At 40.4% G+C, this 19,156-nt stretch overlaps 1 protein-coding gene across 1 annotated transcript in view; it reads right to left on the bottom strand.

The window, feature by feature from the left end:
- PSME3 (proteasome activator subunit 3) overlaps positions 1-16,640 on the bottom strand; it is a 31,389-nt gene extending 14,749 nt beyond the window's left edge. Inside the window, exons 1-6 of the mRNA XM_075177407.1 lie at positions 16,497-16,640; positions 7,217-7,249; positions 5,984-6,046; positions 5,594-5,698; positions 4,238-4,286; positions 903-1,015 (exon numbers count right to left, since the gene is read on the bottom strand). Of these exons, the coding sequence (XP_075033508.1) occupies positions 903-1,015; positions 4,238-4,286; positions 5,594-5,698; positions 5,984-6,046; positions 7,217-7,249; positions 16,497-16,538 (405 nt within the window). The 5' untranslated portion in view covers positions 16,539-16,640. The remainder of the gene's footprint in view (positions 1-902; positions 1,016-4,237; positions 4,287-5,593; positions 5,699-5,983; positions 6,047-7,216; positions 7,250-16,496) is intronic.
- Positions 16,641-19,156: the final 2,516 nt, after the last annotated feature.

The raw sequence follows: 19,156 nt of genomic DNA, 5'->3' as shown, positions 1-19,156 counted from the left end.
CTCTCCACGGGCACTCGCATGGATGCTAACAGGCAGGCAGCTTCTCCTCAAACGCAGTTCCGACACCCGCTGTGTAGCTCTCAACTGCAGCTCACCCCTCCTCTGCAGGCATGATTTCTCCTTTGGGCACTGACACTTCTCTCTGTGTACGCACAGCCCCTGGCTATAACACTTCAGCTACCATGCCTCTTGCAGCAAACCTCACTCCAGGGTCCTTTTCATGCAAAATGTTCCCATCTCTCTCTTATGGTTCTCTTTAGTGATATGGGGTTCTCCCCCTCTCTGGGATTAGGGACTCCTGCCCTCTATATGTAGAGACACTACTGGATTTATCACAGTACATGCCAGGTTCTCCTTGTCACAGTAGTTCCACAGCTACTCACAGTTCAGAAAGAATCACAGTGTAGCTCATCTCCAACACATATGCAGCTCCTACATCACATAGTGTATGCATGCTGCCACTTGCAGCAATCCCCGCCTTCTCTCCAGGGGTCTCTGCTCTGGGAACTCTCCCCCTATTCAGGAGCATAGTACTTGCCCTTGCACAGCCACTGTGCTTACACTCCAAGGCAATGCTGCGGGAGGCTGGTCCTCATCTGATCCTCCCCACTCTCCCAGGTACCCAGATATTAAATCAGGTCTTTTTCCCTCCTTTCTACAGCGACTCCTCAGTAACTAGCAGACTGGGCTGGATCATCACCATAGCAACCAGCTTGCTTCACTTGTCACAAACACCTAACTTGCCCTCTAGGTGACCCGTCCTGTGCAGGGTTTACTAAAACGCCATTAGGGGGCGTTACATTGATAATGCACAAATGAACAATAAGGCAACTTACAACATGAGTTGGGAAATGTTTTTTGTATACATTCATTGGATATCATTCAACAATGAACACACTTACCGTGTTGCATTTCTCGATGAGCAACCTAATCTCGGGCTTCACTTTTTCAATGATTTCAACAAGAGGAGCATTACTTTTCAGCATTCCATTGGGCATTACAAAAACTTTGGTACCTAAGGAGGTAGAGACAGAAACTTCCAATAAAACAGATAATGCTGCTAAAAAAGAGAACAGTTTACATAATTGCAGTGTGGTAAGATGCAGTGCAAATAATATTTACGTTTTCCCCAGCAGTAGAATGGGGGGGGGACTTGTACAACTCCTGATTTCATAGAAGGTCAAAGTGTGGTTTTTTGCTTAGTGAACCTTTTCAGCTATACTAAATACTGCTAAAAGTCAGTAAGCTCCTCCCTACTGGTTTCATACTCTCCATTTACCACAGACTATATTCAAACATCAGAGTTTACAAATGACAAACTCATGAACAAGTCCATTTAAACCAGTCCATTAAGGCTTGAAAAATAAGCTTTTTGAAACAATTGGAAAGTTTTCCCCATCCCAAATGTCACAACTATACAAATTATAAAGCTGTACACACACGACCAATTCTTATGCCATGGTCCGAGCTCAAGCATCAATGTCCAATCTGGTCACACACATAGGTCCACCCGGCCATTCACCCACATCACTTCTGGTTATCACCGAGTAGTGGCAGCATAAATTACTACACATACAGTCATGGTCAAAAGTTTTAAGAATGACAAAAGCATTGGTTTTCACAAAGTTTGCTGCTTCAGTGTTTTTAGACCTTTTCGTCAGATGTTGCTATGGTATACTGAAGTAAAATTACAGGCATTTCATAAGTGTGAAAGGCTTTTATTGACAATTACATTAAGTTTATGCAATATTTGCAGTGTTGACCCTTCTTTTTGAAGACCTCTGCAATTGGCCCTGGCATGCTGTCAATCAACTTCTGGGCCACATACTGAATGATGGCCGCCCATTCTTGCCTAATCAATGCTTGGAGTTTGTCAGAATTTGTGGTTTATTGTTTGTCCACCCGCCTCTTGAGAAATGACCACGAGTTCTCAATGGGTTTAAGGTCTGGGGAGTTTCCTGCAATGGACCCAAAATTTCTGTTTTGATCCCCAAACCACTTAGTCGCGCTATATAAATAAATGGTGATGATGACAACTGATTCCACAGCGCTGTACAGAGAACTCATTCACATCAGTCCCTGCCCCATTGGAGCTTACAGTCTAAATTCCCTGACACACACACACACAAAGGAAGAGAGACTTTTTTGATAACAGCCAATTAATCTACTGGTATGTTTTTTTTGAGTTTAGTTATCACTTTTGCCTTATGACAAGGTGCTCCATCATGCTGGAAAAGGCATTGTTAGTCATAAAACTTTTCTTGGATGGTTGGGAGAAGTTGCTCTTGGAGAATGTTTTGGTACCATTCTTTATTCATGGCTGTGTTCTTAGGCAAAATTGTGAGTGAGCCCACCCCCTTGGCTGAGAAACAACCCCACACATGAATGGTCTCAGGATGCTTTACTGTTGGCATAACACAAGACTGATGGTAGCGCTCACCTTTCCTTCTCCACACACGCGTTTTTCCAGATGCCCCAAACAATCTGAAAGGGGATTCATCAGAGAAAATTACTTTTCCCCAGTCCTCAGCAGTCCAATCCCTGTACCTTTAGCAGAATATCAGTCTGTCCCTGATGTTTTTCCTGGAGAGACGTGGCTTCTTTGCTGGCCTTCTTGACACCAGGCCATTCTCCAAAAGTCTTTGCCTCACTGTGCGTGCAGATGCACTCACACCTGCCTGCTGCCATTCCTGAGCAAGCTCTGCACTGGTGGTGCCCCAATCCCACAGCTGAATCAACTTTAGGAGACTGTCCTGGCACTTGCTGGACGTTCTTGGGTGCCCTGAAGCCTTCTTCACAACTATTGAGCCTCTCTCCTTGAAGATCTTGATGATCCGATAAATGGTTGATTTAGGTGCAATCTTACTAGCAACAATATCCTTGCCTGTGAAGCCCTTTTTGTGCAAACCAATGATGACTGCACGTGTTTCCTTGCAGGTAACCATGGTTAACAGAGGAAGAACAATAATTCCTTTTCCAGTCTGTTATTGTCAACTGCTCCTTTTGTGGCAGGAATGAAATGCAGTGGAAATGTTTTTGGGATAAAGTTCATTGTCATGGCAAAGAGGGACTTGTAAATTAATTGCAATTCATTTGATCACTCTTCATAACATTTTAGAGTATATGCAAAATGCCATCATAAAAATTGAGGCAGCAGACTGTGTGAAAAATAATATTTGTGTCATTCTCAAAACTTTTGGCCATGATTGTACATGGGAGGCATCATTAAACACCCAGCCAATGCTGCTGCATTGCAGCTACTGGTCGGGGGATGAAATGTGTCAGTAAGCTAACCGCTTGGGTAAACAGGGGCACTGAACACTAGACTGAACTATCAAGCACTACAGCTAAATCGCCAACCCCAGCTCCGATCGGACCACCAGGATCAGTGGTCCTCCAGCACGTTTTCCAGAGCAGAGATATGACACCAGATTTGACCTAAATCCCAGTAGAAACTCTTCACAATAGAGGCCAGCCATCATTTAGCTGTTGCCCTTGCAATATATCTGCCGTTACAAACTGTTCCACTTAATACAGCATGGTGACCACTAAATCAAACCATTACGTTTTGTAGAAATATTTCCTAAAATGTTCATATAGCAAGGCTTCTAGCAAATCAAAAGGAGATTTAAAAAACAAAAAAACAAAAACAAAAACCCAATAAAGGGCTAGTACTAAACATAAATATTAGTTTGGCTACAACACACATTCTTGGGGGTAAACTTAACCTGGTAAAAGTGAAGTTGTTGCCAATAGCAACTATCTAGTTATTTTCTAAAATGTACTGGAGCCTGATTGGTTGCATGTCTTTTTTAGATGTGATGTATCTACTCCTTGGTTACACAAACAATTGAAAGTCACATGTAGAGTAAACTGAATGTGTCCTAAATCCGAGATGACCAAACGAGGTGATGCCATATCATTTGAGCACACAAATGATGTGCTACTGTAGGTCAGCAGGGCATGCAGTGTTGAACTCCAGGAAGAGACCTCAATATCTCATTGTTCATCACTGCTCCCCCTGGAATTACTTACAATCAGAGGCGTAACTAGGACTGCGTGAGAGGAACCCTTCATATTTGCCCAGGGGGAAAATATGAAGGGGGTGCAGGGAAAGGATTTTTTTCATTTATTTGGATACAACTGAGGGTTTGGGGAGGTGGGAGGGAGGATCACATTTCCTTTTCAATTTAAATATTACCCTATGAGATTCAGCTTAAGAAAAGGTTAGGATTACCTGGAAAGTTATCATCTCCATCCTCCAGTTTTCTCTTCTTAAGATTTGGCTGTAAAAAAGCAAAAGTTTAGTGAAGATAGAATGTAAATTCCTGCACTCAAAAGTCAGTGACCTCACATTATAAATCAATAGGATTAATGGCATTCACCTTGTAATCCTTCTGTGATGGTCTACGGCTTGCGCACTTAAACAGGTTTTGTTCATACACTGAAACGCTTTGCAACACATCAGGAAAAGAAAACAGTGATCCCAAAACCCACATAGGGCTTCTTACTTTGAAAAAAATTGCATTTTTATACTTCTGTACAGAGTAGGGACAGGGCAAACTGGCACTTTAAAACTTGTGTGTGTTCGTCATAGAGAATCAAAAAATCCTCAGTCTTACACACATCCCAAGTCCTACACACATAAATGCGCAATGTTCAGACCACATCGAGAGAACAAATAGAAACTTCGTCCTCCGAGAACACAGATGTAGTTGGCTACGCAGTGTTGGCCACAGTTGCTTCTCTGCAGGTGCCATGGAGACGGGCACAGTCTGCAATGACTCTGCCTGGCTCATAGGAGGGCTAAAACAAAGTTGGGAGAGGGGGTATGTAAGCGGAGGCACCTACCTCTGATCCCTCCCCCTTCAGACAGCACAGAGCCATCAGTGCTGTGAGAAGTGACTGACAGCCGTGGCTCAGTGAGCCACCGGCTGTCAAACAGGAGACAGAGGCCTCCGATTGTAAAAGAACTAAAATAAAATATAACAGAATTGGGCTGCTGCTCGGCCCAAACACAGCCCATTCACCAGGCACTTAAACTGAAGCTAAACAGGAATTGGGGTATAGAGGGTTAGTTTACTGAAGTGCCAGTTTGCGCTGTGCCTACTCTATGCCCCCCCCAATGTCCCCCAAAGGAAGACAGAGAAACACCATACATAATATGACCAGACAATTTTTTTCTGAGCGAACACATCCCCTGCCCTAGAAATTACTAGCAGAACAGAGAGGGACTCCACCAGCCATCCACAGAATTTTTATTTGTTTGGACACCATTGTATAAATAATTCTGAAATGAAGTCAGTCTCACTATGGAGAGATTACCTCTTCAATTATCAAGACAGCAAATTTAAAATTAAAGACCTGGATTTAGATGCTTGTGGGACAAATACCCTTCTGCTAATCATACTAACCCTACAAAATGATAAAATCATTTACACCACTAAGCATTTCTGCAACTAAACTGTGGTAGGCTAAATTGCAGCAGTTGGAGTTTAGTTTTCAATATATCAAGCCTACTGCTGTATATTACAATACAAATGGTCTCAACGCAGCAAACCATATCTGGGTCCAAGGAAAGTGAAACACTTACAGTGTCAAGTACATCATGGCTGTTTGTTAGAAGAATGGGATCTGGAACTGGCAAGTTCATTTCAGAGTGGATTTGTGTGAGATCTTGAACATTCAGCATGGGCTCCTGCAATGTATAAACAATAAAAGATTAGGTAATAGGATTGCAACACCCAATGTCTTTCCTCCACAATCATGCACACATGGTACTAATGTTTCATTGTGAAAGCACCATTGAGTGTTTTTAGAACAATAAAATCTGTCTGTAGGTCACAATATCTGTCAGTTTGAGTGTTGATATTTAAACATTTTTCCTATGCATACTAGTACTGTATTCAGATTTCATGCTGAAACCCCAAGCTGTAAGCAGAAACCGTGAATAAAAGCCCAGTACACTACTGCTATGGATTACCTTAAGAAAGCCATCCAGTTCCAGTAACTTCTTTGGGAAAAAACTGGCCACAAGGTCTTCAGCCTGAAAGTACAAAAATAAAAAAAAAATACATTTTCTGTTCTAATTTATTTACGGATGTGTACATGTTTGACATTCTTCAATAAAGAAATTTGAAAAAATAAAATTCTGAAATCCAAGTTAAAGAACTAAACTCAAAGTGGCGTTAAAGTACTGAACATGAAAAGGAAGGTTAAGTATATGTCCCTTTATAATAAACATGTTTATTAAGACCACTATTACAGAGTCATACTGACTAACGTTGAGTGGTACCTGCAATGAGAATGTATGTGAAAATATAGGTGGCCCTGAAGGAGATGGAAATTTGATCTGAAAACATAAGAAAGTTGCCAACTAGATACATACACTAAAGCGGTTGTCCAGGAAAACAACAGACGTGTATGAACCAATGACATTTAATATTAATGTAGCCATTCAACTTTATGGCAGCGTTCAGATTACAGGGGAAGCTGGACTTTAAAAGGAGCATCAGTACGGACACAAAAATACTACTTGGTTTTAGTCCTATTTTAAGATATTTTTGAAGGATAAAGTTAAAGTGCTAAGTGCATTTCTTGTCTATAGTGGAGGATACAAATTTGGTCTGAACCAGTGTTCATGCGAACCAGTGGTACCGGACCACAAGATGCCACATATGTTGCTGCAGCCCTTAGGCTGCATTCTCCTATCTGCCCACATTCACAATTGCAAAACGGGGACATTTTAGGCCAAGTTCTCCAACCAAACAAAACTACATACAGTCTAGGGCAGGACAATGCCCCGTCACTGCCACAACCCTTGTTAACACTGGTAGTTGGTACTACTGTTATTGGGACGGTCAGCAGGTATGCAGTCACATGAAGATTGTCCTTGCCAACAAAGTGGTTACCGCCACTATTTATAGACCAGTGCCCATTAACACGGGTTACAGCAACATTAGATAAAATAGAGACACAATTGGCTTCAATTTAGTGGCTGATCTACAAAGTGTGTCCCTTTTCTATATTTTAATAGCTTCTTACAATGGAGTATAGTGCTTTAACTTTTCATTATAAAGTTAATATAAATAAATAGATGGAGGTGATAAGTGTCATCTATGGATAGTTTTTATTAAAAAAAAAAATCCAAGGCTGGTCAAATAGCAATAGTAACAAGAAAAATGTTCTTAGTAAGAGGTAATTTTATTTGTACTACCTCAGTTGTGATTCTCTCTCGGAAACAATCGACCTGTAAAGGAGAAGAAAAAAAATCAAAAACAAAAACACACATTAGAACTGTGAGCTTTGTACATCATACATCCTTCCCCCCCCCCCCTCCTCACACAAAATCTTTTATCTCACTATATTTGGCATTCAAAACAAAACTAAAGTGTTCTTTTCATACATTGGTCAGAAAACCGGTCTAAATTGAATGTCGCACACAAGAAAACATCCTGACACTTCAAACTAAGTTACACACAGATATCTCAAAGGCCAATTGCAATAGACATTCCAATTTGATGAAACATGCATGAAAAGATAGCACGAGACACTCATACCGTATGCAATTTAAAAAAGGCAAAATACGAGAGATAAATCAGAGTACCAAAAATACACAATTACAATATGTGACTTTCTTCAAAACGATTCAACAGTGCAGTTTATCTATTTTAGCAAGAAGTGTGACATTTTGCATGATGTACTGATATACCACTTTCTTTAATAAAACAATGCAAACTAGACATGGAGCACCATCTTCAGTCAAACGTTACCTGCAAGGTTTTAATGAGACCGTATTTGACACTTTCTAGAGCAGTGTTTCAACTAAAATCTTTGAGTAGCCCCAACAGGTCATGTTTCCAATATTTCCTTACGTAGAAACAGGTGTAATAGCTGCTGACATCTACTGTTACCTTAGTGTTTTGTGAAAACGAATGTAACAAATGCAAACATTACTAGTGTTTGGAGTTCACTGAAGACTTCCACAATGCATTTACCTAAACATGTGCGGATATAACAAGATGTGCTCCAAAAACCCAGCAAACAGCGGTGGGTATGTCGACAATGTAAACAATGGTTTCTAGTGTCATATGCATTTAAATTTATATTTTTATAATTCTATTTTGTTTTAGCATTAAAACTCATTAAAATTACCATCAGTGGTCATCAGACTCAAGAACATCTGAAAACATGACCTGTTGGGGAGTGCTTGAGAACCAGAGTTGAGAAATGTGGTTCTAGAGAACAGGAGTTCACTGTCAACCCAGCCCTATGGTTTTGTGGTTGTGGCCTGAGAGATGACGTGGAACATGTGTGGCGGTATCGTGCTAGTGAAATTAAATTTCAAACGCTAATATTCTAGCGCTTTGGGTGTAGAATGTGCACATTAAAATGCAGCACATATCCCTCCCCATGCAGCCCCCATCTACTTTTTCTTGTTTTGGTTTTTCTGAATACATTATACTACCACCTGTACTGAATAAACATGTTTTTCTTGTGTAGTCTCACATTTGCAGACCTCTTTGTAACTCCAATGATTGTCCTCTGCTAGGGCCCGACTACAGGCTAGTAACCAAAGATGTGAAAGAACAAATGATCTAGGGAAATTTGAGAACTAATCTACGGTCATATACATACATTGAGCTTAAATGGAGCCAGTATAGTTATACACTTCCCATTTCCTATAAGTGTGGCCATTATAAGACACAGAGAGGCTGTTCTTTGAAATGACACCAGGGTCTACATTTAGAGACATAAACAAACAAATGAAATAAGCCTACACGCAGCAAGTGTTACTGAAACAGGACATGAATGCTAGTTTGTGTAAAAGGGAGAATGCCACTTTACTATGAACACTGGCCTTGTATGCCATTAATAACACATGTTAAAAAGAACTTCTTTGTAAGACAAGCAATGAAAGATAAGATGTTCACATGAGTAGTTGGTCCATGAGAAGCAACTATTCTGCAATATTCCATTAGCACTAAACTGAACTAAGTAGACGAGTGGGGGGTGGAAACAACAAAATAATGGTCAGTATTTTGCATTGTTTCAAATGGTCAGCACATCATACAGTCAGTACCTTAGTGGTACTAGAAATTTTGTGTACCCATTAGAAATTTCTGAAATTGTGCATGAATGTGACCTTAAAGGTGTTCAGATCTTTATTCAAGTCATAAAAATAAACAATATATTAAACAACACAAAAAAAAAAAAAAAAAAGGATATACTTTTGCAACCATTGATCAAAACGATCCAACATGTGCTGGGAAAATGTATGCAAATCTCTAGTATTCAGTTCAGGGGATAATAAAAGTTAGTAATGTCAATCAAAGGTGTAAGTTTGGGTGAGCCTGCCATTTTTATAAAAACAGGTTTGTGAACGCATGCCAAACCTTGATCAAAAAGATTCCAGAGAACCTCAGTACTAATCTGCATCAACAAATCTTTTCCTATTAGGCAGTTAGTGTACAAATGAAGAAATTCAGCACCATTGTCACGCTCCCCACAAGTGGTAGTCCAAAAAAAACACAAAAACAATTAGGATAACATCAAATGATCTGCAGTCCTCTGCTGCAATGGCTAATGTCAGTGTTCATGAGTTAATCATCAGTTAAAAACACTGAAAAAGAATAGAACAAGAGAGGATGGCAAGAAGGAAGCCACTACTCTCCAAGAAGCACATTTAAAGTTTAAAGACTCCTGGAAGAATGTTCTGTGACAGGTTAAGTCTAAAATAGAACTTTTGGGATTAAATTAGATGTTTAAAGAAGACCAAACACTGCATTCTAACACAAGAACCGCTGTTTTGCTGCCACAGAACGAGGACCGCTTGCGGTCATTGATGGAACTATGGATTCTAGATCATACCTGAAAATTCTACAGGACAAGGTCAGGATATCCGTTTGTGAACCGAAGCTCAACAGAAGATGGCAACAAGACAAAGACCCTAAATACAAAAGTAAGTCTACAAAAAAAAATTATTACGTAGAAGAAATTGTGTTGGTAAGCATGGACCTTAATCCACCTGAGGCAGGGTGTTCATGCAGTAAACTCACCAACAACCACAAGTTGAAACCGTTCTGCAAGGAGGAAGGGGACAAAATTTCTCAAAGCCTATGTGGAGGATTGATTAACAATTACTATAAATGTTTGTTGTGAACCTCTTCAGCAGCAATTACTTCAGTCAATTAGTGAACATGCATAGGTTCATATACAGACAAAGGAGTTGGTTTATTTTGATCGATTAATGAATGTATATCCTTTTATATGTTATTGTATTTATTGGGCTCTATTTTTAAGATTTAGAGCGGCGATAGGCAACTTGAAACACTTTGGGGGGCCGCATGTTACTTAAAAAGGGCTGTATATCACACTTAATCCCATTAATTAAATACTACATGTAATCTAAGAAAGACCTTACTGTAATAACATCAGCAGGCATTTTAAAGAAGTATTACAGGCTACAGCAAACAAATCTAAAAGCAGGAAAGAGCTGGGGCCACAGGTAGGCTGTGACGGCTGCATGTGGCCCTAGGGCCACCTGTTTACCATCACCGACTTAAATTAAGATCTAAACACATTTATGCAGAAATTAAACAAATTCTAAAGGGTTCACAAACTTTGCAATGCCACTGTAGCTCTAAGCAAACTGAAGATTTATATTTTGGCAAACAAATGCATCTGTAAGAAACAAGATATGTTGCAGTAATGACAATAGTCAAAAGAATGCAGTTAAGTCTGAACTCTATGATTACAGACTATTTTGTTACAAAGAACCTGCAGATAAGAGATTTAAACTGTACTAAGGAATGGTGGGAAGAAACGTGCAGCTGGCAGCTAGTCAGTCCTTCATTGTCTACCCCTGTAACTGAATCAACCATTCCACTCTGTACATTTCTAGAAAGCACCTTCCTCCCAAATGGCAATAAGCTGCAGAGGAATGAGAGAATGGCAGGCATGTTTATTATAAAATACTACAGTTATTTCATGCACACAAGTGAAGAAGAAAGCACACCGTCTTTAAAATCTGTGTTTTTACACATATAATCTCAAATAATTGTTATTTAACAAAAAAAATAAGTCAACATGAAAATCATGTGTGAAATCCAGATTGTAAGCTTGCGAGCAGGGTTATCTTACTTCTCTGTCTGTATGTGTGTATTACCCTGTATTGTTTTATTAAGGTTTGTTCCCAATTGTAAAGCACTACGGAATTTGCTAGCGCTATGTAAATAAAGGATGATGATGATCATGATTCAGTAACTTTCAGAATAACCTTTAGTAGCAATAACTTGAAGTAATCATTTTATGTGTGAATGTATCAGTCACCTAATATTGAGTACATTAGGTCCACTCCTCCTTACAACACTGCTTCAGTTTAATATTTGAGAGCATTAATTTATCCACGGCATCTGAAGTGTGGTTATGGCATGAACTTTGACATGGCCATTCCAAAACCTTAATTATTTGCTTTTTCATCTATTCAGCTGTAGATTGCAGTGTGATAATTATTGGTAACTGAATAATATCATAATTTAGAAGGTACCAAATCAGCAGTGGGCAAAATAAGTAGGATTGAGGAGTCAGTCAACCAAACCCTACAGTAAGTTGACAGTGACATTTGACAAAACCCTGGAACTGGTTCAGATCACTCTCATACATCCTTGTACACATGAGATTGATCGTCCGGCCAGTGGCAGTGCCACTAAAAGTTGCCATTAACTTAGGCACATGCCAGACTTAATAGTTGGCATGACTGGCCCATACTTACAGTTGGCAGTGTGCCAGAGGATAATCATAATTATCACTTTCTGTGACCGACTCAAGGAGCAGGAGGAAGATGTAGTCCACGCACTGTGTCAGAAGAATACTTATTGATGTGCATCAGAGTGTTCCTGAACAGATCAGCAGCAGAAAGACTACAACTGCAGCCTTCCCTTCTTGCCACAGCAATCAGACCACACAGTCACTATTGAGAATGACTGGATAGCCCACTGTTACAGACAGTTGATGGTTGAATGCTTGCTGTGCGGATAAGAAAAAGGCAAATGCTTACACCTTAGTGAAGAATTGGGCAACCTGTAGCTATCCAGTTGTTGCCAAACTACAAGTATCAGCATGGTGCACTGGGACGTATGGTGTCAAGTTACATATTGTGCATTTGTACAGTATAATACATAATAAAATGGAGGAATAAGTTGTAGCCTGGGGGAAGGGGATTCCGTTGTCTCAAGGTTTAAGTGTAAAAAGTGGTTATTGTAAACTGGGGATAATTATTAACAAACTGTTATAATGGGCATATTGTAGCAAATATGAGGGGGGGGGGCACGATGCAAAATCTTGACAACAGTTGTCTAGCCATTTGTAGCTTTTGTAAAGCCACAGTAATGTAAGCATGGATGTCTAAATAAATGTGCATATATATTACCTTCCACTTTGCTGCTGTTTCCACTATTGCACAAAGTGTTTGTAATCTGCACTTTACGCCAAAGGTACCTAACTATATTATAATTTTCTGGGAATTGGGGCCAATTCGAAGCTCAGTGATTAACATGCTTTTTGCTGTGAATTACAATGGCTCTTTTTAGTGCATTGCCTGGCACCCTGGATTGGTCTGGGTCTGATAAAAAGCACACATGCCGAAGGTGGGGGAGGGGGAGGTCAGCGCTCGTCACCATGTATCAGCTGTAGAATTACCACAGTTATCCAAGGAACGGGTGGAGCGACCAAATGAACCATAACTGATTTCACAATCCAAGGACAATTCCATCTTGCACCCCTTTTCTTTTCTGCGACTGCTGTATGACACCGTTTCCTAGATGTGCTAGGAACTGCCGTGTGTGAGTCATTGATCTGTCGCTTAGCATCCAGCCAGGTCGCTGCAGTCTGTTTGAAAGTGTATGAAAATATTGTGATCTGTGAAATGGTCTAAATTGACAGCAAATGACTTGAAATTAGTGTTATTGAGGTTAATAATAATGTGGTGGGGGGGGGGGGGGGGGGGGGGCAAAATTGTTGTTTTTTTTGCTAAAATCACACAAAAAAAAATTAGGAATTTTAGATGAAAAATTGGGATCCAAAACCAGAACACAGGGCGCAGAGAACATCTCTAGATATTTACTGACCGCAGCTATAATGCTTTTTTTTTTGTTATTCTATATAAGCCTTTTCAATAGGCCCACAGATATAGATATCCTTCAAGAGAGATTGGAGATGAAATAAAGGAAAAAAATGACACAGAAGGTGAAAAACTGCAATATAGCGCCTACATTTACTTTCCAATATTTTCTTTAGAGCGAGAGAATTAAAAGTCCATTCACACTAGATTATCCATAAAGAGAAATCGTAGAAATGCACCCCTACCCTTCTTTGAACTGTGATCTTATATATGAAAGTATGAAAATTAGGAAATGCAATTGGAAAAACTTTAGGAGCTACTGCTAATGACCAACAATTAACACATTACAAAAAAAAAAGAATTATCTGCACACAGGGGTAAACATGCACGGAAGGATAAATTGGCCGATTACTTTGCAAAATCACTACTAATCAAGATTCCTATGAATAACACTAAGGAAAAAACATTTGTTACAATGATTTCCTTTTCAAAATATTGAACAATGTTCTGATATTATTACATTATACATACTTGAAAAGAGCACTAGACCAAGTTACACTTATCTTAATTTTACAGATGAGCATGCAGAATTATGTGTACACACCTACAGGATTTACAGTCAGATCTGGGCTCTTCATCTCTCATAACCATCTGCTGAAAAGATAGTGACTCTGCACACTCTAAAGATCTGCCTACATTGGTCGTGAGTGTGTACAAACTTCCACAATGCCCAACATTGTTCCATCGTTCATGCAAAATGGACCCTAGTGTGTGTCTGGTGGGGAATCTGGACTGTAAGCTTGTGTGACTGGATCACATATAAATAACTTATGGTATGAATTTGTTTAAAGGAAATAGCTAAGGGTGCTTATTTATATAAATTGTCAATGTACTTATTTTTAATATTGTGTATAGTTTGAGATCAATTATTTCTGAGACCAGGGTAGAAAATGTGTTTTTTTCTGTTTTATTTTTTCTAGAGGAAATGTATTATGTCTGATTTATATATCAGATACAATGAGCCTTTGTTTACAAAGCCTTTGATGTATTGTGATGTGGGGAAGTGGCTTGTTTGGGGTTTTTTGTTGTTCTGTGGGAATGTGTATACGGCGACTGTCTGAAGAAGGTATTCATGTCAGATAGACCTTTTGACTTGCTAGTATGTATCCTGCCTCTGAAATAAGACGCAGGATATCACAGCAAGGTTTTTAAGAATTTCATAGCCAAGTGTAAATACTATTGGCTTTGCAATGCATGTAAATCCATGTTTGTGTAAACAGGTTATATCCGGATGCTAAAAATAGCCTGTGTCTGAACTGTATAAAAGGCACTAGCTTGTATTGGAAACTTGTTCTTCTTCTGATTTTCATCTGATCTGATCACTGGTACCTCCAACCAGTGTGAGAGCAAATAGATACTTGCTTCAAAGACCTGCTTGAAAACATCTTCAATATTGCTGTATTCCTGTGACCTGCAGATTATACCCTAAATCTAATCCGTTCTCCGGGTGTCTGAGGTTTGGACCCCAGCTTTTCCAGTACCACTGCTCTGCCTGCTATCCATGCAGCCCTGGTCAGTGTGATAGGCCAAGGAGATCCATCCACAGCTTCCCTGATCCATAGTAAGAGGTCAGGAGTACCAGCTCAGGTACAGCTGCAACAAGATACGCTAGCAGTATCAGTTACCCAGAAGAAACAGCTCTGGTAAGGAGTCCAGTGGTGGCAGCCTTTGTAAGCCCCTCCTACTGTGGCAAGAGGGCGCATTTGGGATAACGGAAGGGAACGGTGGTAAAGTAAGCCCAGCCGGTTCCCAGCAACAACAGACAGGGCGGCATAGGCGGTCCATCCTGTCACAGCTTGTATGTACAACAATGCAGAATAGTTTGAATGTGGAGCTTTGCAATCATTAGGCAAGTTGCCATTATGTTGAATTACAGATAGGTCATACACCTTTAGACAGAATAGTTAAGAAGCAATATTTTACTCCACAGAAAAAGTAGTAGTGTAACCACTGATGGCAGTGCTTCATTAGAAGGGACATAAGTCATGCCTGAACATGCCCAGCAGAAATATCAAATGGATATTTAGTTATAGTAGGAGTAAAAAGACAAAAGCGTGATATTCACTAAATGTGTAGTCATTTATAATTTTTCAAATAGATAATTCAGTTATATCTGTATTCAGAAGAGGGAGTCTAAATAGATTTATTAAAATGTATTTAGTTAGCTATATAAACCAATTATGTGCAATTTAAGCACCAAAAAAACTCTCAGTTCTCATAAAACAATGTGTATTGAAAGGCACAGAAGTTATTAATGATTCCCAACACTACAGGTAGCACTTCTTCAATGAAAAGATGACACCGTAGAGTAATTGTAAGTTTTTTGGCAACACAACATGTCAGCATTTGTAGTTATCATATTTTAACTCATTTACCCTGAGTTCTACCAGAGCTTCCCCAGGGAACAAAATCTTGCTCATCCAAGCCCTGACCACAGATTATGGAAAGGAGTCCATGAGAGTCTATGCACAAGAACAATGAAAATGGGGAGGGAGGGGGGATATAAAGAGCAAGTAACAAATGTTGGAAAGAAAAAAGAAAAAGTGCTGTAGGCAATGGCTACAACCTCCTGGCAGGGAATACAAAAATGTTGCTGCCCTGTCTGGCAAATAAAGTGTGCTGCAAAGAAATAAGTTTAATGCTCAGTGGCACTCTTTCAGTGGGAGTTGCTATGCTTTCCAGCTGCTGGCCCTATAGCAGGGCCCTGTCTTTGTCTCCTAGAAGACTATACTTGATCTTAATCAGAAGGCAGATAAGTCATAACTTAATCTTTTATACAGTCTCATATTCTGTCAAACAATGATAGGAAGTGCATGCTGGGAGGTGTAGTTCAGTAACAATTGGAGAGCCATAGACCACCGATAATGAACAGGAAAGTGGTGAGATGCATGTATGGGATTAACTCACCACGTTCTGTCCATAAAGCAATATTTATTTTTTAGACACACATTGGCGCGTGGACGTGAATGAGGATGTATAATAATGCGCTCCGTACTGGAGGTGTTACTGGTATCAGACATCAGCTAGGTGATCAGGGACTACACGTCTGTGTGACATGTGCTCACTGACTCATATAACACTCAGACAGTAAGAGCCGCACTGTGCCATGCAGCGCTACACGTGGCCACTCGGGCCGGATGCTGCGCACATCAGAGGCCAGCAGAGCCTCCACAGGACACCGTGAGCTCCCGCAGCTGATGGACACAGGAGCTCCGGCCTGCTCCATGCCAGGACAAAGCACCCCCCAGCCGCGCAGCTCCTGACACCAGCCTGGCTCAGGTACAGAGCCCCACGTCCTCCTCCGGCCAGCGCTCACCTTCTTCTTCAGCTCCTGGTCCACTTTCAGCAGGGAGGACATGATGTGTCCGCACCAAGATCTTCTCTCACTCACACCGGCTCGTGCGACACAGCTCCGGAAGTGACGCTTCCGATACCGCGCGGACAGCAAGGTTGATGCTAGAGTGGGTGGGACTAAGCCAAGTCAATCACAGCACAGAGCCGTTAACTGAGTGACCAATCACAATGCAGTACGGTACATATAGGCTGTCTCTGTCTCCTGCAGAGCTGTCACTCATCATCCCATGTGTTACTTTCTCATCAGCCTTAACATAACCATTATAGTGCTGGTCTACATTATCCCCTCCCATGTGTCATTTTTCTCTATTATGCCATGTCCTATATCACTTGTCTCTATTATCCCATGTCCTATATCACTTGTCTCTATTATCCCATGTCCTATATCACTTGTCTCTATTATCCCATGTCCTATATCACTTGTCTCTATTATCCCATGTCCTATATCACTTGTCTCTATTATCCCATGTCCTATATCACTTGTCTCTATTATCCCATTTCCTATATCACTTGTCTCTATTATCACATGTCCTATATCACTTGTCTCTATTAGCCCATGTCCTATATCACTTGTGTCTATTATCACATGTCCTATATCACTTGTCTCTATTATACTCTGCTTTATATCAACTCTTTCTTCCTCTTATATATCATTTGTCTCTATCTCCCTCTGTTGTATAGCACTTGTCTCTATCTTCCTCTGTCATATATTAGCTGTCTCTATCTTTCTCTGTCATATATCAACTCTATCTTCCTCTGTCGTATATCACGTATATTTGTGGTCCCATACATACTTGTCTACTTTTTCGACCTGCGCTCTGGGAGAACCCGCAGAGGAGGGCCAAGGGACAAGTCCAGGGAGTGTGACAACGCAATTTGCCTAATCACAACCTGACCCCCCCACCCCCCCTGCTGCGCAGACACACAATTCGCATCATAACACCTTGATGATGCGATTCATTGAGAATCATGTCATCATGCTGGTCCAGGAGGATGGTCTACTCTGCCAAGGGGGTCTACAAAATGCAGGAGTCTCCTAGACATTCCGGGAAAGTAGGCTAGATTGGCTCCAAGCAAAGTTTTGTAAGGTCCCCATGTACCAGCCGATGGTGAAAAACTCAAACATGGGGCTTTAACAGGGAAGGCGTCACCAGAAACCCCCCCCCCCCCCACACATTCAGCTGTGGAAGCCATAGCAGCTGCACCTATGGTGGTTATGCCTTTGCTTTTATCATGCTTAAGCTTATATATAACTGTTCTCCGTCGTTCCCTGACTTATATCACATGTCTCTATTATTTTCTGCCTTATATCACTTATCTCTTGTCTTTACAATTCCCTAACTTATTTTAATTGTCACTATTATACCTGCCTTATATCACTTATCTCTAGCATGCCCTACCCTATATAAATTGTCTCTATAATAAAAACTAAATACATTTAAAGGTACAATGTCTGCCTTGTGATGTTTTGTAGACCTACTAGTTCCTTGTGATTCTAATGCAGTCTCAGATAATTACATAGTGTGACAGAAACACTGGGGAATTGGCAAATGACAGGTGTATATGCTGTCTGTCTTCTATGCTTTTTAACTCCAGGGAGATTGCTGGATTTTGGGAAAAGCATTCCAAAGACTATGTTCAGCTTTAGGAAGAACTGGTAAGGGTCTCTGGGGTGTAAATGGAGAGAGAAGGATGGACTTCATTTACAAGGCCCAGTCTGGGTCTTCTGATCTTGCAGTCTGACAACAGAATGATTGATAGTTGTACCTGAAATGTGTGTTTAAAAGTGGTCAGATCAGTCTCAGGTTCTCTCAGATCTGGGGAGGAGGTTGAATGCATCCTGAGACACTGCAAATGTTGACCAATTAGCTCTATATTTTGTATGTGTGCGGGACACATGGTCCTTCATAGGAGATAAGGTGTTCCTGTGTGTTTAGTTAGTACTGGATAGGCAAGGTGTTTGTTTTGACATTTTCTTTGTTTTTTTTCTGTTTATTAAAACTGGCTAAGGTCAGTTGTACCAAAACCTTGGACTTGTGTGACTTCATTGCTGCTGTACACTACCATCTACCCCAGGAGATGGCACCTGTTCCCTAACCTGGCTACAAATAGGAATATTAATGTTAATTCTAAAATTCTAAGTTGCAATATTTTCATGATATATTTATGATATAGTAAAATAACCTTTCTTAAGTAACTGATGATAATGTTAACAGTAAATATATTCTCCATTCATTTTAGGACTTGTATACAGTTTTGCAACATTAGCAAGTATGCTATTTATGGAAAGCCTTCTCGCTGATCACCTTTACCAAGAGAAACTAATTCCATAGTCTTTAAAGGAGTTTTCTCCAGTATAGTGATATTTTTCAGCTACTTTGGGATGTGTGCCAAAAAAAAGGTGGTTATCGTACTTGAAAGTCATAAAAGCTGCTGACGGATCCTCTCTCCCTTTCCAATGGGTCGAGACAGGGATGCCCCCTATCTCCTTTAATTTTTGCATTGGTTATAGAGCCCTTGGCAGCAATGATTAGGCAGTCGGCTTTGATAACGGGTGTGGAGGTGGGACCCCGGGAATTCAAGCTCTCTCTTTTTGCGGATGATATACTGCTCTCTCTCACT

Source organism: Mixophyes fleayi, chromosome 6, assembly GCF_038048845.1.
Source record: "Mixophyes fleayi isolate aMixFle1 chromosome 6, aMixFle1.hap1, whole genome shotgun sequence".
NCBI classification, from domain to species: domain Eukaryota; kingdom Metazoa; phylum Chordata; class Amphibia; order Anura; family Limnodynastidae; genus Mixophyes; species Mixophyes fleayi.
This window is presented reverse-complemented; position numbering and strand designations above follow the sequence as displayed.